Raw genomic sequence first — 22,216 nt, 5'->3', positions numbered from 1 at the left:
AAAAACAAGTAGGGGGGCAATCAGGAAGTTTACATACTTGGGCCCATGTGTCAAATCTTAACAGGGTACTTGTTTCTTGTTTTGTTTTGTTTTTTGCACTGCTGCTACAGAGGAAATTGCTTGGAATAAGAGGATCTCTAAGGAATTGAGAGGGAATAGTAGCCTCTGCAGAAAATGCTGGTGTCTAGAGATTTAATGATGGTATATTTCAAAGTTTAAATGCAATGATGGAGTCACAAGGCCTAATCAGAGCCCATGATTGCGGCTGTACAAGGGGAAGAACAAGTCCATCGCAATGTGTATGGGCAATGATGTTAGAACCATTCCTCCGGTGTGATTTCTCCAGGGAGCACCCCCTAGGATGGAGTCTACTTCTCAGTAGACACTTGCACCAAACATTGGCTAGTTGTTTTGCTCCTTGGGTCACTGGCCACAGGTGTAATGGCAGGATAGGTGCGCTTCTGATATGCATTATCTCTCATCGAAAATAATAAGCCAGAGTTCACGGAAAGATATTGTGAGTCAACAGAGAGGCCTACTGAGCCACCAGGAAAGCTCAGAGCCAGCACAAGGAATAGTGCCAGGCACAGGACAGCATGACAGAGTGGAAAGGCACTATGAGGGGTACTCTGTCCATCCTCCTGCCAGAGCAAATCTAGCCTGATTCAATTGGGGTTAAAAGGAAGTTTCAGGGCATCTGGGTGGCTCAGTCGTTAAGCGTCTGCCTTCGGTTCAGGGCGTGATCCTGGCATTCTGGGATCGAGTCCCACATTGGGCTCCTCTGCTGGGAGCCTGCTTCTTGCTCTCCCATTCCCCCTGCTTATGCTTCCTCTCTCACTGGCTATCTCTCTCTCTGTTGAATGAATAAATAAAATCTTTAAAAAAAAAAAAAAAGGAAGTTTCCTTGGGACTGAATATATGGAGTCCTTTTCAGATTTCTAAAAGTATCTGGTTTATCCTGTAAAGCTGTCAAGGCTATTATCATGAAATGATAAGCAGGAAGCTGAATGATTTTATACAAGCTGACTTCAAATGTGACATATGGTTTGCCTTTACATTTTCTCTGTGCTTTGCATTTTATCTGAGATTATATAATTCATATTTCAAACATGAAATTTATTAAAGGTCTACAGAGGAAACAGCACTTAGTATCAAGGATACTATTACAAAGTAACCTCCCAGACAAGACAACTGGGGCAATATTTAGGAAATGGTGAACTATGATGGAAGGAACACAGACCAGAAATGCAAAGACCTGGGTTCTAGCTAAAGGCCACTAGTTATTAACAAGGTCTCAGGTATAAAATATTATAACCTCTCCTCCCCACCCATTGTTTTTGTATGCATGACATAATTACACACACACACATTTTTGTGATCATTTTGAAAATATATTCTGTGTGAAATATATAAAGCCATCTTGTTACTCTCTCTTACTCTCTCATATAAATTAGCTTTGGAAAGAAAGAGAGACAAAGAGAGACTATGGAAGGAAGGGGAAATGTAGGGTGGAAGGAGTGAGGGAAATGAAAGTAGAAACAAACTAAGCAGTTGTAGATAGGTAATATCCAATTTCAACACGCTCTCCCCCACATATTTATTTCAGAGTTCTTTGTAATTCCCCCGAGTTGGGTTTGTATAGGAGGAACATAATGAACCATGGAAGAAACTTTGTATTTGTAATAAATGGAGCCAAATGGTTTGGGTTTGATAATCTTCTGGGCTTTGTCATATGAGCTTAAGCGGGTTCCATTGGTTTCTGGGTAATGGAATGCTGACATGTATCTCCAGGGAGCCAGATGGCTTCCTGCGTGCCGCGTTATCCTCCCAGGTTCTACCAAGGCCTGAGGGGTGGGAAAAGCGAAATATTCGTGGCTCTTGGGAAATTTTAAGCCCTCATACAAGTATAATCTTCACAAGTCTATAAAATTTCAAATAGTAAAGCAAGGAGAAAAGGGGGAGCATAATACAACTCCAGGAACCATTCTCTCTGCAGATCGAAGAATTAACTGCATTCTCTCAGTCTGGTTCACACTCGCAATGCAGGGGCAAGGTGGGAGGGAGAGGCTATTTCTACAAGAGGACAGTGCTTTCTGTCAAGCTTTAACTTGCTTAGCTCTGGAATTTTAAACTAAACAGGGAAAGGCAAATTTCAAGCTCCATTTACTTTAAGCAAATTGGGACTTCTTGTCTCAATCTGAGTATAGAGACCTTGTTCTTGGGCCACTTGTCCCTATGTTTACACTATAGCCATTTCCTACTAAAATAACTGGGTCACTAGAATTTGTCTTCAAACACCATTAAAATGTCAGCAGCATCATACCCCCAGCACACAGAAGGTAGGGATACAGAGGAGGGGAACAAGTTGCAAAGGAGATGATATACCTCTGAATACAAGGCCATGTTTGTTTCCCCAAACTAGCACATCGTAATTTGCTGGTCTGCCAGAAATTGCAATCCTTGTACGAGGAGCACCTGTGATCTCATACAAACTAGTTCCAGTGCTAAACATCCTGATCTCAAAATCCATTACAGAAAGGTACTTAAGTTTGCCTAAAAGGCTACCATCTTAGCCTTGTGCGGGTAACACATATGATGTGACATGTAGAGAGAGGGCTTGGCGCCTGACTTCCCCCAAGCTGGGACTCTGGTCTCTGCCAGATTGCCATGGAGCAGGCCCAGCCATGCTTCGGGCAGAATGGCCCTGTAATTAGCCACAAATCACCACCACAGAGTAACTGGAGAGCTCTGCTGATATGTGAATCTGTAATAAACCTGTAGGCAATGTCCCAAATTTTGCCTAATTCTACTATTTATTTAAGGTTTTCACTTGTGTTAACACAAAAGGTGATTAAATTGAAAATGCTGTCCACCCTGATGGTCTGCTTTTTTTTCTTCCAGAAGCACGCATTTCCATTTGCAGGTCACTCTCTTCTTGTTTGGGAGGAAAAATAAGATGACACTAAAAAGAAGGCATCCTAACAGTTACACTGGGCAGTGAGCCAGAATTATAGGAAACACTGCGGGGGTGAATAGCAATAGATTTTAATTGGTGCCTAGGGGTAAAGGTCAGCTCTCTTGGAACAATGGGCATCTATGGTGGTAATTGACTGAGTCCTCGGTGGGAGTTTGTAAATGTCAGTAACACACTTCCAAATGGAAGCACAAAGGGCTCGGGGCCCAAGGAACAAAGACAGGATTAGCCAGTGGAGAAAATACGTAAATCTGTTGGCTAAATAAGGCATTAATAAAGCATAAGGGGCAGAGACCCCCAAACATACCACATAACATAAATTCAAAATACCAATATAGACAAGGGCCTTCCTATGATCCAGCATTTTTTTCCTCAGCACAAGTTCATTTTTTGTTTTTGTTTTTCCTGGACATCCCCTGAAATTCAAACACAACTACTTGCGTCAAGCGGGATGGGTTTAGCTCCTAAAGCTACGTCCATCCTGGTGAAATTTGTGTTTGGTGAATGAGAGAGCATCAGCATTTGCCAGGGAAGCCGTAGCTGTTCTCTCAAGAGAATGTGGATCCCTTTGAGAAAGTAGTAGTAGGGGAAACGATGAATTGCTAGTCACTGGAATACCAGAAGCCCCTGCTGACCCCCTGCAAATGCTACACTGTTTCTCTTGTCCCAGCTTTCCCTCTATACTTCTTTTTCCCCTGTCATCCCTGATACTCACCTATTGTCCTAATCTGGGCTCTCTCCTAAACATTCTATAAATTTAAAGAAACTGTATTTTCAAAATCAACAATTAGGATAAGCAAAGGAACACTTTAAGAGGAGCACTTTTAGAATGCAAAAGAGTAAGATGTGTAATATATATTATCAAATGATTAAGATTTCGGGAAATGAAAGGTGTAGTACCCGCACCAGAGTAAACCTACGCGCATCTCTACCTACATACCCCTCCCTTCAATCTCCCTGTTTGCAGACAGCACCCTGTTTTATGTGTGTGTGTGTGTGTGTGTCTTCTACCTAGCACTAAATAATGTTGGTTTGACTAAATTATATTTTTCTGTTGTGAATGTCATGACCCTATGTCATACCAGTCTGCTTCACTGAGTAATTTGAGCCCCTCTCAAACTATTTTCCAGACTATCCAGACAACATTCCTCTCTAAACTCTTAGAGCCTTTGTCATTTGTACCATGCAATCCATCATCTTCTGTCTTGCACTGCTCTTTAATTGCAGCCCTGCAGCAGGATGGTAAACTCCATAAGGGCAATATAAGGTTCACACTTTTTTTTTTTTTTTTTTTTTTACATTCACCAATGTGCTTGCAAAGAACTGGGCACAAGCCAAGTGTTCAATAAAATGGGTCAACTGATTTCTTAAAATTGCACCTCCAAATCTCATCGGTAGTTCTGAATGACCAGTAGTTAACTTAAGATAAATGCTGAATATATCCATATCAATCAACTGTAATAAGGCAACATTTACTTTTATTAATTCAATCTTAATAATGTCACCACTGCCCACTTACTGATTTCATAAGCAAGATAGAAAAAAAAGTTCATAACAATTGAAAAGACACTGTATTATTATTTTAGAATTATAATGCAAATGGGTCATGAAGGCATTTTTGGGGGCCTAGTTAGTATAGCCAGATATAAATGGAAATTAGCATGTTTTAAGAGTCAAAATAGGCACATGCTTATTCATTTAATATTTGTAAATCAATCAAAGTTATGTATGCACTGTGGTCTATGAACACTGGTTTCTCACTACCCATACACTGAAAGACAGTTTTCATCTTCTTTTTCCCTTCCCCTTTGACAAATATTTGCTCCTCTGTGAAGCCTTCATTGAATCCCCAAAGATAGAGTTCTATGTACAGAGCTATTATGATACATAAGTTCTATACTGTAGTCAACTGTTTATACATTCATCTCCTCTACGGACTGCACAATCCTTAAAAGAAAGGACAATGTCTATTATTTTTAGCCTACTTCCTAGTTCTTAAAAGGATCTGGCACAAAACAGATATCTAATAATTTTGGTTGGGTTGACAAATGACAGCATAAGGCAATGCCATGTCATTTGAAAGAGATAATAGTGGTAACAATGAGACTAACATTTATTGAATGCTTGCTATGTGTCAGGCACTGTTCTTTGCTTGTTTTGATTCTTCTCATAACTACCTTATGATATTGACACAATCATTCTATTTTATTTGGGACATGAGGAAACTGTATCACAGACAGGTTAATAACACACAAACCAACAAATAAAACCTGTCTAAAAGTATGCAACTAGTATGTGGCTTGGCTGGAATTTAAAGCCAGGCAGACTGGCTCCAGGGTCCATTATATGAACCATTACACCACAACTAATGACTCCACCAGGGAAAAATTTACAATGACCACCTTCAAATGACAAAGTGTAGCTCCACAGTGGCTGCAAATAGGTGCTGAGTTGGTACACCTGACAAGTGTAGAAATTACAAGGTGCACACGTAAACAGAAGAAGCCTTTACACAGAGGGATGGGGAGTAGCTAGGAGAGATGGCATTAAAAGGACAAAAGTTCATTAAGTTGTGGGCAGCAGCAGTGATATTTGAATCTGCCGCTGGGAAGCTGGGGAGCCTTGACTGAGGACTGCTACTCCCCCACACTTGAGTCATAATTGTGTTTTCCTTTCTGGCAAAACCAATTTCGGCCACAGCCATCAACATCCTTCACCCCTCTGAAAGCACCGAGTAAGAACAGAGAGATAAGGGTAAATTGTACTCCCTCTGAAAGTCTTAATAAGTTCCCAGTAAATTAGCCCTCCTCCCCCTGAGAGATCGTAAGAGATTCTTAATCTACTGTTGAAAATATTTATGATTTTATTATTTTTTTCTACATTATGTGTTCACCATGCTCTTGGAATTAGCTTTCCCTCATCACTTCTTTGTTACTTTAAATGCTTTGTAGTAATCTCTGCCATCTTCTCTCTTGGTTTAGTATCTGTGCCTTTCCTCCTACACCCCTTCTTCTCTTATCTGTGAGAGGCTGTGTATTCAGGTGTTTACTTTTCCCCCATTCTTTATTTTTCGGACTCATCCACAACACCCTCTTCTCCACCAGAAGCATGCTCATTCCTGGGTGGCAGATGCTGTCAATCAAGGCAATACTTAGTATTCTAGTCCCCCCCGCCACACACACACAGCCCCAAGAAGCTAGAAGAAGAGATTTCTCTTTCCCAGTCATCAAAATGTATATTCCATAGTGCGAGCCTTTTCACTTATGAAGATCGAAGCCCATCTTATTACCTACAAATGACAATACTTTGTTCTGGAAAAGTTATTTGAAGTAGCAGACTTGGAAGGTTATGGAATGAGAAGTATGTTAGCAGTTAGGGACCCAGTAAAATGGGAGGTGGGTGCCTAGAGGCACAGAGGGACAAGACCATCAAAAGAAGATCTGGTCAAGAGAAAGGTCAGGTCAGAAGAAGGAATGTTTAAATGGAAGCAATTTAGCCCCTGAGGCTGGTGGTGTTCTCTTAATTTCTCCGGAGGGGGAAAAAGTGGTTTTATTAAAGATTCATCGACATTGACTTTGTTTCTCCTGACAGCACCAAGAGAAAGCTTGAGGCAGATCTGATATATTGGAGTGAAACATCCCCACCCTAGTAAATATGGCAATTTCCTGTAGCGGCCAGCATTCATCTCCATCCATCATGAGAGCAGCTCGGGCTATTCACTAGAAACAAATGTTCTAGATACAGTATGTCAAACACCGGATGATGGAAACCTCTGAGAAGCCACAGGGAGTATGCTGGAAGCAAACAGACCAGAATGTTGAAAAGACCTCTGACCATTTTCCACAGCAGAGCGTAACTTGGAACCAACCTGAAATAATGCATTTGACCTTCAGAAAAGGGTAATGGATGGGCATTTAACACTAGGCCAGCCAGACTTCAGAGAATACAAGTTCTAATAAGGACAAATGACGAGGGAAAAAGAAATTAAAAAAATAGGCAGATAGATAATTAAAAAAAAAAAAAAAAACAAAATAAAACCAACCCTGCTCCCCAAAGAAGTTTGAGCAGATAGTCTATTGTGAATGTTTGAAGAATGATCAGCCTCTGATACAGGCTTCATATCCTTTTTGAAAAGTTCTGTTCTGGAAACAGAGGTAACCCACCTCTTCAGACCCAGTCGGTGATATAAGAAACACACAGTTTCTGGACCAGTCTTACTCCGTAATATTTGGAGACCAATTCACACTGTATTTATCCTGATTAGCTTCATTTGTTAAAAGAGAATAAAACCAAAAGTCAAAGTTCTAAATGTGTTCTCACTTTGATCAAGAAATACCACCTGATGCTAACCAGAAAGTGTTACCTAAACTTAGAAAAGGCTGATCTGTGGATCACCTTTTCTACTTACCCATTTGTCTAGCTAGCTACCTGTATGTTTTTTAAACATAATTGTGACTAATAAACTCTGAATTTTAAGAGCAACATCCTGTAAACTTGATCCTCATACAGATACAACTTTTTAATCAGCAATTAATATTTAATGTATTAGATGCTGATATGTGATAGACACAACATCTTACAAATGAGGAATGGCAAATATGTAATGTTAATTATGCAAGAAGCTTCTTTCCAACAAAAAAGTACTTAGTACTACTTAATATCACATGAAATAAAGCTGTAATCTACTACTTAACTGCGTAAGTTCTGAGAAACTTGGTATGCTATAAACCTGCTATATTTTTTTTTTTACATTAGTGTTAGACACAGATGAGATTCAATAAAAATCAACTAGGTACCTACTATACTAACATAATGTGCTTCAGTCAAAAAGTTTGTGGTTTTATTCACATTTATTGATTCATGAATGTTATCATAGTGCTTTGATTTATATAAAATGTACAAGGTACATGGCTGTTCCAGGTATAGTTGAGTAGAAAGAGGGAGGTCAGCATTTTTTCCCCCAGTGGTGTTCGTGGAGCCCAGGAGTCGTGGAGGGCTCCCCAGGGTGGGAGGTGTGCTAGAGGGGGTGTGCTAGTGGGCCTTGCTCCTGGCACTCTGCCCCTTGCAAACAGAGCACTTTGCACTTATTATTCTGTAGCTTGTTTGAAACCTGATGGCTTGGATGACTGTTGGAAAATTACCCAAAGGAAAAAAAAATGTACATGCGGCATGTTTTCTTGGATTTGATTTTCTTTTTGATGCTTGAAAGGAGCACAGAGCCTGATGGGCTGAAACAGTACCCACGCTCAATTGTACCCAGGAAGGATCAAAGGACATGATCTCTCCCTTTAGCCATCATTGCCCAGGTTAAGTGTAAGGAAGTTTGGAAAATGCCACTTCCACTGTGTCACTGAGTTCATGTACTTCTTTATGAATGGAATATATGTTATTTTTAAAAGATTAGAGGCAATGCATGATCTTGTGTACAAAGGGACAGATGAAAGAGTTAGGGTGGAATGAGCAACTAAGGAGTATCTGCCAAGGGAAATGTCATGTACCCCCTTTGATGTATTATACAATATGCTAGTTCCCCTTGGCCTCGCCAGATAATGTCGAGTGAGTGCTATGCAAAGTCCTGGCACTTTAAATATTAATCATGCTCTTCTTGCCTAGAAAAGATAAAATTATACATTTTGGCCTAGAAATGACTAAAATCTACAGGGATTTTTACTATCCTTATTTATTCACTTGAAAGAATTAATTCATAATTAGAGAAAATAAATGAGTCAAAGCTGGTGTTACAATGTACTTTACTTTTCAAGTTCCAGCTCAGGAGCCCCACACTCAACCAATTTCCAGTTAAATCCTCAGCCTTGTGTTGGACACCTACCATACTCCAGGCCACTGTGTTCGGCCTGTTACAGACTAGGAAGCTGACGAAGGTGCTTTATTCCCTCTGGGACCTCTCATTCTAAATGCGGCATTAGAAAGGGTCAAAACCGACTCATCAGAAGTGAGAGAAAAGTGCTAGAAATGAGAAGCAGATGCCTGGAAAATCGGAAGGAGTGAGAACATCTGACTAATGGAATTGATTAAATTTTGTGGAATAGAAGGCATTTGAGGTTCACCTTAAAGGTCTAATGATCTCAGCTTTTTTTTCACTAGTTGCCTGTAACTTCAGGCAACTCACTAAACTCTAAGGACTCAGTTGCCTTATCTGTTAAATGAAAAAGCAGAATCTGAATACCTCTGACCTTTTTTAGGTTCTGATTCAATGATTCCATATTTTTCCTAAGAGAAGTTGGCAGATGCTATCAACCACACCTTTTTCATACACACACACACGCGCACACACACACACACACACACACACACCTCCCGAGGAAATAACAAGAGGAATTAAGCATGCCCTGGATATAAAGAAAGAGGCAAAGAGTCAATAATCAAACGCTTATTTAGACAGTGCCACATACAGTAAGGTAATTAAAACCTAAACATCTGGAGAAAATGCAAACAGTGTTTAATGCTGGCATGTACCAAGGGACCTGCAAAAATGATCAATGTGTCTGAGGAGCGGGGGTCCTATTTATAGGATGAAAGTCTTGGAAGGCTCTCTCAGCAGGAATACTATTAATTAAGTGGTGATAACACAGAAAGGAGAAGAAACTGGGGTATGGAGGGGCACAGGAAATATAAAGAGCAAATACTCTTTCAGTCTCCTCTTTGCTGAGAACACAATGCACGGAGACTACAAGGATACAACAATGAAACGAAGAGGACACTCCAAGTTAAAAGAAAAAAAGCAAACACTTTTTTTCTTCTTTTCTCCCCCATGAATTCCACTTGGGATTTTGTATTCTTTAATCCTTGAAGATGTTATACTACACCTCGTGAAGGGAGAGCAGCTAAGGTTGGTTGGGGATGAGAGGAAAGGTATTGCTGACAGATACACCCAGAGTATCAAGAAGTTTTCTTTCTAGGCAGAATACAAATAAACTCAGTGAGAATTTAAGATCGAGACTAAGATTTCAGCACTGATTTTGTTTTTCTTTGTTACATTCTATAAGTTCTTTCCATCACCCTCCACATCCCAGCTGCTCATTCCAGGTGCATGTTAAATCATCCTTTTTCATAGAAGATTACATGTATGCAGCCAATAAACCACTGCTGACACCCACAAGCCTTGGGATTTATCATGGATTGGGTTGAGGAGTGCTCTCTTTTGGAGACATGCTGACAGATAGCTAGCCTGCCTCTCCTCTGGCGCTAGGATTCACTTACCCTTGTTCTTTGGGGCCTACTTCATCTATCAGAGGCCAGGTGCAGGGCTCTGCTGAAAGAGGGTATGCATGAGCTAGGATAATACCTGGGAGCAGGCTTTCTATGTCTCTTAGTCAAGATTTCCTAAACTGACCTACGATGAGATTACAATTTTTACTGTAACAGATATATCCAAGGAAAGCTGCTGTCATTTACAGCAGGCTTGCAGAGAAACAGCCAATGGATGATCATTAATTTAAACTGTAAATAAGGGCCTGTTTTGTTCTGGACTCTGATCCCAGTAATGCCCCTAACAAGCTGTCTGCAAAGCCAGGGCATGATGCCCGCTGTTGGAGACACGTTGATTGAAGAACTGAACTTGTCCTCACCAGCAGCTAAAAATAGCAGTAAGCATGTGAAGGCAAAACAAGTTTCTGGGAAGACAAGGCAGTTTCCCTGATGTCAGTTTTATTCCAGTTGCTCCCACTGATGTAAAGAGCAGGGACACATATCTGGTACAGAAGATGTTAACTTGCTAGATAGCGCCCTAGGGACAGAAAAGAATTAATACGACCCTAGAAAGGAGCCTGCCTTTTCACTGGAGGACGCACAGGTCCTAGGAGAACTGCCGCGAACTTGAGTGCCTTTGTCCTGCATAATTAATAGAGCCTGGTATTTCTTTCTTTTTTCTTCTTTTTTCTTTTCTTTCTTTCTTTCTTTTTTTTTTTTTTTTACATAAACTCTCATTGATTGGGGGGAAATATATTCACACTTTAAAATGTTGTACAGGTACTATCTCTTTGGTTCAAGTAGGTCCCTTTGGGGGGGCGAAAGTACATATTTCATGGTGATAAATTCACCTCATAAGTAGAAAAACTGTACACAAATATAGTGCTATGTCAACTTTATTGATTTTTGCACCATTGTAAAGACCTTCATCGTCCTCCAATATTTCTTAAATCTATCAGGGTCTCAGAAAGTGACCCTGAAGGCGTCATTTATCTGTACAGGGAAAGATCCCTTCGCTTAGATTTACCCGTAAACATTGTGATTTAAACAGCTCAGCCCTGCCTCTGCTTCTGGAAGGAAAAAGGCCCAGAGAAAGCTGTTCTCTCATATTCATGGACAAGGACTTCTCCTTCTCTGGAAATAGGGTCTGCCAAGTTTTAATTTTAGCTAAATGCCATGGCCAGTGACTTTTCAGTGACTTTCAGATGACTACGGACTAAGTATACAGGCTGAATGACGCTGGCACCCTGGCATGAATGGGTTAGAAGATGGGGCTCCTTGCTGTGTTCCCTCTAATCCTTCCTCCCCATCTTAGGAGCTGCATTTGGACTTGAGAGTCTCGCATTTCAAGCTCTGCTCCTGCAAACCATGTTGGAGTCATATATTCTGCTGCTACAGAAACTCCCATGCTCACATTCACTATTTGGCATCTTATCTGGTTTTTTTTTTTTTTTTAATCATATTCCTCGCCAACAGCATCAATAAAACAAAGACTATCACTACCTTGGAACAATTCTAAGAACAATTTTAAGGTCTCTTCCAGCTTCCTTTGTTTTTGCCTCTATCACTTTACAAACAGAAAAATGTAAATGTCTCATCCAAACCTGTTAGGTGGAAGCAAGAGTCAAAGGACCTTTCAAGGACAAAAAGTCATATTGCATTTATTACTAGAATACAGGAACTTAGAGGGTGGAATGCGGACTTATTTCTCTTTGTATCCTATGACATCTATAGATTGTTGATTGTTAAATGAAATTTACTGAAAATGAGAAACTAGAAGAAAAATCAATATGGAATTTAAGAACTGATTCAAAGCTAACCAACATAACTAAATCGCATTATAAAACTAAAGGGTATAAGTTCAGCTCCTCAATTTAGGACTGTATACAGCAGGTCAAATTGTTTAAATGTAACTGCTGATGATGGACCAGTAATTAGCCAGTAAGGGGAAGACAGGAATGTTCAGCGTGTATCTCTACATTTGTGAGGTTGACAGTATCGAGCTATGTTGTCCGATACTGGGGCCATCAGCCACAGGTGGCTATTTACATTTAAGTTAATTAAAGTTAAATTAGACTTAAAATCCAGTTCTTCAGTCACACTAACTATATTTCAAATATTCAATAGTCACAAGTGGTTAATGTCTAAGGTATTGGACAGCTTAAAGGAACATTTCTATCATTACAGAAAGTTCTAAACATTGCTATTTAGGGAGGATAATCACTACTATTACTTCTAATAATTATATGAAGAAGGAGGAGGAGGCAGATGAGAAAAAAAATAAAGTAAGAGAAAACACTGATGAGCCTTAGCTGTTCTGTGCTATAAACACTTGGAATGTTTTATTTCAGATAATAGTGACAACTTTTCACATGAGGTAGGGATTATAATGATCCCTATTTTAAATTTGATGACACTGTTTGGAGAGATTAAGTAAATCACCATAGTTATACACTTATTACCTGGTTTAGCTAGGTTTCCACTCACACCATCTGACATCAGAGTCTATGCACAGCTGCTGAGTTACACTGCGTCTACTGAAGAACTTGAAAAGTTTAGGGCCAGAGGGAACGTTACACTTTGCATAAGCAATTCTTAATCCTAGATGCATATAAGAAGCATCTGGGGAGCTTGCTCAAGGTGCAGTTACCTGAGCCCTAATCCAGAGCAATGGGGGTGAGACGAGGGTTTGCACATTTGGGAATCACCTAGTGCTTTGGAAGTGCAGCCAGTGTTAAGGAATGACCATTCAGAGACGTTCTCATCCACCTCCCGGAGTTCAGGTAACAAAATGAAATACCTACCCAAGGTCACTAACAGTAACTACTGACAGATCTGATTGAGAACCTAGATATCACTGCTACTGTCATAAAAGAACACGACTTAGGACATACTAATGAACAACACTCTTCTCTTTCCTGATGGATACTGTTATTTCATGCAATTCACACAACACCTAGAAACTGTATGTCAGAATTCAGAATCTGACAATGCAAGTTTACAAAAACCAAAGAACGATATAGTGCCACTCTCCTCCTAACACAAGTAAGTCTCTCTCATTTAAAAGCAAATACTGTCTTCCTTGAGAAAATAACATTTCTCTCTGAAGGGGAGATAAGCCCTCTTACTAGGAGCAGAAAAATGCAGCGAAAACAGTACCACTGCCAACCAAGGAACCTGAATCCTAGATCCAGTTGCGCCCATAACTCTGCGATGGGGCAAAGCATTACCTTTCACTGAACCTTCATTTTCTCATCTATAAAATTAGGGTGCAGTATATGATGATATCCAAGGTTCCTTCCAGCAGTATCTCCAACCTGACGTTTGTGTGCAGGCTGAATAAACTTTAGAAATGAGATATCCAACGTGCTACAGAAGGACACATTCACCCCAACTCTAGCTGATCTATTTACTCGTGTCAAGGGAAAACAGGGAGACTTCAGATGAAAACCCCACCTTTTCCTCCATCTTATCAAGACTCCTTCTGATTCTTGTGACAGACTAGTCAGAACTCTGACAAGACAGCATCCACTCAAGTAGACCCATTCCTTGGAGCTGCCTTTCAGAAATGGTAATGATATAGCTACCTCCCACAGCTGTTGCTCTAAAAATTATGAGGGGGCAGACATTTTACCACCTTAACATCCATCAACTCATCTTTATACCTCTAATCCCGGCTTTACTGTAATGGATTTTTATGTAGCTAGAGAGGTTAGCCATTCAAGACAGAAGTCACATCATGAATAAGCAGCATGCTGAATACACATGTCTTACCTTACGCTTGTTGGTAGGACACACGTAGAGATAGCTTAGAATTGTTTTCAACCCAACTTTATCATTCAGCTTCTCATAAGTTGTCCCATAATCAGTTGACCTATAATTCAAAAGGAGCGTTAATGAGGACAGAAGTATACGTCATTTGGCTGCTTGTCAGTATAATGCATGTTTTACATAGTGGAATGACTCTCGGGAGGTTTCTAGATGATTCATGTAGTATATAATGATGCTTAATTATGTACACAGTAGCATCATGTGAGTGGTTAACATTTGCATTTAAATTGAATTGGTAAAAATTAAAACCGCATCTGTTTACTGCTCCTTAATGTACGTACATTGCATAAAGGATGTGGTTAATTTTAAAAGATTAAGAGATGAGGGTGTCTCTTGAATTGACCACAAAAATAAAGACTTTTTATGTAGATATGACATTTCAAACTTTCGCTTTATCTTTGGCACAGTGGAAAAGCAGTTTCTCCTGATTTATCTACAAATTGAGTTTCCTTTCATGAGTCATAGAATATATGGTGGGTCAGTCCCTTCAAAGGTCATTTAGTCTTTTCCTGTTATTTAAGAGAAAGAAAACATCTTAATAATAAGTAAAATTTCACAGTCTTACTCAGTGGCCTTTTCTGGTGTTAAGCAACCTGGAGTTGGGAGGACATTACTTCTTGGCACTGACCCTATCTTTTTTGAAGATTCTCTCATCTTTATCTAGCCCTTGGTCAATAACTTATTAATTCTGACTGAATCAATAGGCTTTAATCACCATCTCTATCAAAGTTTATTACATATTTCAGAATTGTAATCTCATTAGACCATCATTACAACCATGTGCAGGAAAAAATATTATCTGTATTTGAAGAAAGTAGTTGACAGAACTTAAGTGACCTATTCAAAGAAAACAGCTGAAAAATTGCCAGCTAGCATTTGAATACAGGTGTTGTGACCCTAAGCCCTGTGTTACTTACACTATACCACAGTTTTTCTGTTGTTTTTGTTCGTTTCAATTTAAAGGGAACAAACAGTTTCCTCTTAGCCTTCATTTTATATATAGGAGATCCCAATTCATTCATTCCCTCATTTACATTTGTAGAACTCCTAAAATGTACCAGACTCTGTGCTATGTGCCAGGAAACAACACATTGCCCCCACTCTCAAAAATCTAACAGCTTTATTTGAGAAGCAAAATGTAAGGCTATACTGTGTTAAGTTCAATGCTATAGATAAGAATTAACAAGGCTTAGAAAATTAAGTTGGTTTAGCTATGTTAATTCTTCCGATCCATGAGCATGGAATATTTTTCCATCTTTTTGTGTCTTCTTCAATGTCTTTCAAGAGTGATTTGCAGTTTCTAGAATATAGATCCTTTACGTCTCTGGCTAAGTTAATTCCAATGATTTTTGGTGCTATTGTAAATGGAATGGATTCCCTAATTTCTCTTTCTTCAGTCTCATTGTGTATAGAAATGCAACTGATTTCTGGGCATTTATTTTGTATCCCGCCACATTACTGAATTGCTCTATAACTTCTAGTAGTTTGGGGGTGGATTCTTTTGGGTTTTCCATATACAGTATCATGTCATCTGCGAAGAGAGACAGTTTGACTTCTTCTTTGCCAATTTGGATACCTTTTATCCCTTTTTGTTGTCTGATTGCTGTTGCAAGGACTTCTAGTACTATGTTGAATAAAAACGGCAAGAGTGGGCATCCTTGTCGTTAAAATGTCTACGCTACCCAGAGCAATCTACACTTTCAATGCCATTCCAATCAAAATACCAATGACATTTTTCAAAGAACTGGAACAAACAGCCCTTAAATTTGTGTGGAACCAGAAAAGGCCCCGAACCGCCAAGGAATTGTTGAAAAGGAAAAACAAAGCTGGGGGCATCACGTTGCTGGATTTCAAGCTGTACTACAAAGCTGTGATCATAAAGACAGCATGATACTGGCACAAAAACAGACACATAGACCAATGGAACAGAATAGAGAACCCAGAAATGGACCCTCAGCTCTTTGGGCAACTAATCTTTGACAAAGCAGGAAAAAACATCCGGTGGAAAAAAGAGTCTCTTCAATAAATGGTGCTGGGAAAATTGGACAGCTACATGCAAAAGAATGAAACTTGACCACTCTCTCACACCATACACAAAGATAAACTCCAAATGGATGAAAGACCTCAATGTGAGACAGGAATCCATCAAAATCCTAGAGGAGAACGTAGGCAGCAACCCCTTTGACATTGGCCACAGCAACCTTTTTCATGACACATCTCCAAAGGCAAGAGAAACAAAAGAAAAAATGAACTTGTGGGACTTCATCAACATAAAAAGCTTCTGCACAGCCAAGGAAATAGTCAAAAAAAAATAAGAGGCAGCCCACGGAATCGGAGAAGATATTTGCAAATGACACTACAGATAAAAGACTGGTATCCAAGATCTACAAAGAACTTCTCAAACTCAATACACAAGAAACAAATAAATCAAAAAATGGGCAGAAGATATGAACAGACACTTTTCCAATGAAGACATACAAATGGCTAACAGACACATGAAGAAGTGTTCAAAATCATTAGCCATCAGGGAAATTCAAATCAAAACCACACTGAGATACCACCTTACACCAGTTGGAATGGCAAAAATTGACAAGGCAGGAAACAATAAATGTTGGAGAGGATGTGGAGAAAGGAGATCCCTCCTACATTGTTGGTGGGAATGAAAGTTGGTACAGCCACTTTGGAAAACAGTGTGGAGGTCCCTTAAAAAGTTAAAAATTGAGCTACCCAATGATCTAACAATTGCACTACTGGGTAGTTACCCCAAAGATACAGACGTAGTGAAGGGCCATATGCACCCCAATGTTCACAGCAGCATTGTCCACAATAGCTAAATTGTGGAAGGAGCCGAGATGCCCTTCAACAGATGACTGGATTAAGAAGATGGAGTCCATATATACAATGGAATATTACTCAACCATCAAAAAGAACGATTTCTCAACATTTGCTGCAACATGGACGGGACTGGAGGAGATAATGCTAAGCAAAATAAGTCAAGCAGAGAAAGACAATTATCATATGGTTTCATTCATTTATGGAACATAAGAAGTAGGAAGATAAGTAGGAGAAGAAAGGGAAGAAGAAAGAGTGAGTAAACAGAAGGGGGAATGAACCATGAGAGACTATTGACTCTGGGAAACAAACTGAGGACTTCGTGGGGGGGAATGGGATAGGCTAGTGATGGGTATTAAGGAGGGCACGTATTGCATGATACACTGGGTGTTATATGCAAGTAATGAATCATGGAACTTTACATCAAAAACTAGGGATGTACTGTATGGTGACTAACATAATATAATAAAAAACTGTTATTATTAAAAAAATGAAGTTGGTTTAAATAGAAACACAAAAATGTAACCATTTTAATTCATTCCTGATAGTGATAAAAGTACAAATTCCTACAGGCCATAAAGACTACATAGAAGAAGTTTGTGTTAACAACCTCATCACCATGCACTAAGAAGCTATCCTGGACCAGGCACCGGACCAAGAAAGCTGCATAACATGTGATCCTGCAATTAGGGGATTAAGAATTTAATCTGGCTGGAGAACCAGGGCATTTTCCCCCTAAAATTTGTATATAGATAGATAGATAAATACATAACTAAATAATAATTTATATTATAAATTACATAATCAAGTATATATAATTAGATAATAGTGAACACTTGATAGAATTTAGGTGTCTCTGCAAATCAGTGAAGCTTGGGGTATTACATAAAGTTTCTCAAAGAACTATTGCACCTGAAAATGGAAAATGGGTAGGGTTTTAGGAAAGGGAAGTAATCAGAGCATCATGAACTAGAGGGCACCTTGTGTTACCCAAATATATAACTGGCTTTCTTCTGGACCAGCCTGTGCTCTATCCCAATCCAACAAACAGTGGCTTGATAGCCAAGAATATTTGAAGAGCATTCACAACTTTCACAGGAGATCTTATCCATGAACCACAACAAACTTCTTTAGATCATCTTTTTCCCCTCAAACTCATACTGATGCATAATTTCTTTTAGCTCTCTAAGAAATACCTGAGACGTCTTTCTTCACTCAGTCCAATCTTGGTGTGTGACATATTTTCCCCCACTCTTACCCTAGCCTTAATCAGTCAACTTCCTCTCCTTCCTAAGACTTGCTTGTCTCCAAAATTTCACTAGCCTTTCTCTAGCTCCCTTCAACAGATAATTTTTTCTAATCTTTATTCTAAATAATACTCACAAGTTCAAGAACAAATGGATGCAAGAATCTGTCGGGGGCGGGCGGGTGGTAATGGGAGGAGGACAGAGTGTGCAAATACGGATCCACTGACAGATGCTGCCCAGCCACAGGTGGACATCAGTGGGGCTGTGCTGGAGATGAGAGAATGGTTTAATTTTCCTAGTGGGATAATAGGAATGGAGGCTGGAGAAGTAGGGGGTCTATAAGGGGGCAATAATTAATTATCATTTCTATCAACTTAATCCTTCAGCTATTTAATGAATATGTTTACATTCAAAAAGTATACTCTACAAGGGCAAATGAGGATGACTCCACGAGGATTCTACATGGAATCACTCTCATTTGTGTGTGTGTTTTTGTGTGTGTGTTTTGCCAAAATCTCAATGTGACCAGTTAATAAAGTGACTAGCTCAGACATACATTAGTAACTTTTTTCTCAGAGAGCTTACAATACGTTATTGGACACTTTCCCCTTATTATAACATCACCAGTCCAGATCCTTCAAGGTGTCTGCCACCATAGTTTAATGCTGTCTCTTGCCTCTTGATTTTTCAGAGTTCTGAAACTGAATCAAAATTTAATTCTCAATTCCAGCAGACTTACATGTTTAAACATCATGGCATTGTAATAAGGAACAGAAAGAGAAAAAATTATTCATTTCCACATGCCCAAAACAGCACAGACTAGCAGCTGTCCAAAGTTGTCCCACAAAATTAGAATTAGATAAAGTGCTACATGCTTCATGGGTAATACTAACAGTCAGCCAGGATACATCAATTCAAGGGTACAGAAGTGAAAATATTTAATATTTGCAAACCCGTTGGTAAATAGTTACTGTGCTAAGTTCTCCTAGCAGCACTTCTGCCAGTCTTACCACATGGCTTCTCCCTTGGAGACCTCCTAGATTTCCTCACAGTCCAGCAACCAAAAGACTGAAGTCTGGCACAGCAGAGGTCCTTAAGAAATTTGTTCAGCACCAAGAGGAGCACCTGCTCTGATTGGTTAGCGCCTATGCCAATCAGCCTGAGTCCCAGTGGAGAAGACAGTGACCTTGGAGAAGGCACCGCACCCTGGAAAGCAATTCCTAGTGCCCATCTGCAAACTCCCCTTCCCAGCTAACAGATGCTTCCAGTTATCCTTGCATGGTCAGTGGTGGGAAATGCAGCCCCCTAGGAATCTGGGCTCTGAAAGAACGGATGAGAGACAGACAGTTGAGCAGCAGGCAGGCTGGTGAGCCAATGTACTGGCTGTTAAATATTTTAAGTATCGTCCCTAGATATGGGGGAGAGGAGTGTTATCCGAGATCAAAAAATGTTAGGAAATGCTTGATAAGGCAAAACTTAATGTTCCTTTACTTGAGAACTTATAAATTTTATTCTCCTCATATACATACATAAATCTTTTTATTTAATATACCCTGTGAACTTCTTAAATGCATATTCTATGAAGCATTTTCCAAACATATTTGACTATAGGATTCATTCTCGAGGGATATCTAATTAAATTGGTGTTCTGAGCAACATACTTTGGAAAAGCATATCAAAGACCAAAAAAAAAAAAAAGGCAAAAGAAAGATTATGAATCTCCATTTTATAAGAAAAGGGGAACAATAAAAATATTTAAAACAAATCAAATTTGCAAAGAGAAATGCCAGTCTATGCCAACCATAAAATGACTGCTGTTGTCAAGGAAAAAAAAAAAGAGTAATCTTAAAAAGATATGTAGCACACAGTAATGTATTTAACATGCAATATAAACAGCCTTGAATTCTCAACTTGTACCATTTTTAAAACATTCCAAAACAAACTTTTTTTTTCAGGTTTTGTTTACAGGTTGACTTATATACAGATGGAAAACAGGGTTTTTTGTCAACATCTATGCTGTGCAAGAAAAAGCTGAAAGCTTTAAAAAAAAAAAAAAAGCATTCCAGTAAAGTAAATATGCAAGTGATTAAATTAAGGAGCTCAGGTTTTTTTGCTTTTGATCCTTAATCCTTATACTACCTTTTTTGCAAACATATCTTAAATAGTGACTTTTAGAACATTTGAAAGTATGCCTTTATTTAAGTATCTACTATAGTCATAGAGCTGAAACGAGTTGCTCTGATGAATGGAGAAACCACGGTCAATGCATGGCACCCCCTACCTTCCAAGACCTTGTGCTCTCTTTCAGGCGGCAGTGTTCCATCACACACAAAGAAGGGACCAATACAGAGCATGACTAAGTTTCCACAGGGAGTGGCGGAAAGAAAATGTGATTACATTTCTTCTGGTATGATCATACAGCATCAAATGAGATAATAAATAAGCACAGAATCATTTGTAAACTAAATTAATCCATAAAAAGTACTGAACACAATGACTGGCATGTAATAGGCCATCTCTAAGTGACAGCTTTTGTTTATTTATTTGGTCACTAATTTTTTTCTTGATTATTTTTGGTATCCTTTACCTATCACTTACTAAAACCCACAACACGAACCCTCAAGAAGAATCTGAATATATTAAATAATTTAGACTTAGCTTTTTTTGAAGAGAAAATATTCATGAAGTTACTGCCATTTTTAAATGTAACCAAATCTAGTCTATTATATTTTAAAGGACATGTGTGCTAAGTGAAATAAGTCAAGCAGAGAAAGACAACTATCATATGGTTTCTCTCATCTATGGAACATAAGAACTAGGATGATCGGTAGGGGAAGAAAGGGATAAAGAAAGGGGGTAATCAGAAGGGGGAATGAAACATGAGAGACTATGGACTATGAGAAACAAACTGAGGGCCTCAGAGGGGAGGGGGGTGGGGGAATGGGATAGACCGGTGATGGGTAGTAAGGAGGGCACGTATTGCATGGTGCACTGGGTGTTATACGCAACTAATGAATCATCGAACTTTACATCGGAAACCGGGGATGTACTGTATGGTGACTAACATAATATAATAAAAAAATCATTAAAAAAAATAAATAAAGGACATGTGTGCCAGGAGCTTTGTGTGGGGCTCAAATTAGAGAGGTAAGGATAAGAACTGGCTGGAATTTGAGAGTGAATGATTCTACACTCTGCTTCTATAATAAGCGTGCCAGGATTTTCTGAATTTACTTTCATGCTTAGGAAACCTAACAGATAATAAAAATGAATGTTTATCGGGGTGCTTACAATGTGATCTAAGCCCTTCACATGCAGAAGCCCATGAGACAGACACTGATATTAATCACAGGTTACAGACGAGGAGGACCCAGGAGTATAATCGAGGCCACAGAATTTGGAAGATGCAGTCCTCATGCAGTCTTCCACTCGAGAGCCTTCATCCTTAACCCCAGGCTGCACTGCCTCTCTCAAAAGTCACAAGAGGAAATCTATTTACAAAACCTAGTTCAGCATTTCTTTGTAAAAGGAATATGAACTCAAACTGTTTGAGTTTTACGTGGTGTAGACCAAAACCTAGCTTTTCTTCATACCAGGTAAAAGGACATAGGGCCTGCCAGAGAGAATCCATCTCAAGAAAACCATAAGCAGAAAACGTCACAATGGGCTAAGAAGAAGAGAAGGTAGGTCTGTCATCTGGTCCACCCTAGCTCCTAGGAAGGCTAGAAATATCAAAAGAAGTGGGTCAACTTGTGAATTATCTGATCATGTCTCATGAAGATTATCAAGACAGCACAGCTTCATAGAAAGAGGAGGTACTTGAAGTCAAGCAGAACTAGACACAGGCTCTCAACTAGCGGAGTAACCAGTCTGTCCCCTGGGGTCCTCCACAAATCAACTTCAGATGTGCTTTTTTATCTACTAAGTTGGTAACATAATAGATGCCCAACTCTTAATTCCTCTGCCTTTTCTGCGTGCCCCCACCCCAGCCCACTTCAGCCTTGCTATTCCGTGTGTCTTGAAAGCTCTTTCCCCAGATGGCCTCCTCATTTCTTTCCGAACATTGGTCATCCTGTATGACACAGCATCTTTCCCACACCTCCAGCACACTCCATCCTTCTTA

The 22,216-nt window shown here is 39.4% G+C and overlaps 1 protein-coding gene across 4 annotated transcripts in view; it reads right to left on the bottom strand.

The window, feature by feature from the left end:
• Positions 1-22,216, bottom strand: part of SORCS1 (sortilin related VPS10 domain containing receptor 1) — a 483,023-nt gene that overhangs the window by 205,526 nt on the left and 255,281 nt on the right. For all 4 annotated transcript variants that reach the window (XM_045803063.2, XM_087862723.1, XM_045803062.2 and 1 more), the window contains exon 3: positions 13,958-14,057. In XM_045803063.2, coding sequence (XP_045659019.2) covers positions 13,958-14,057 — 100 coding nt within the window. The remainder of the gene's footprint in view (positions 1-13,957; positions 14,058-22,216) is intronic.

Source organism: Ursus americanus, chromosome 6, assembly GCF_024610735.1.
Source record: "Ursus americanus isolate L20-20 chromosome 6, mUrsAme1.1.p, whole genome shotgun sequence".
Lineage (NCBI taxonomy): Eukaryota > Metazoa > Chordata > Mammalia > Carnivora > Ursidae > Ursus > Ursus americanus.
This window is presented reverse-complemented; position numbering and strand designations above follow the sequence as displayed.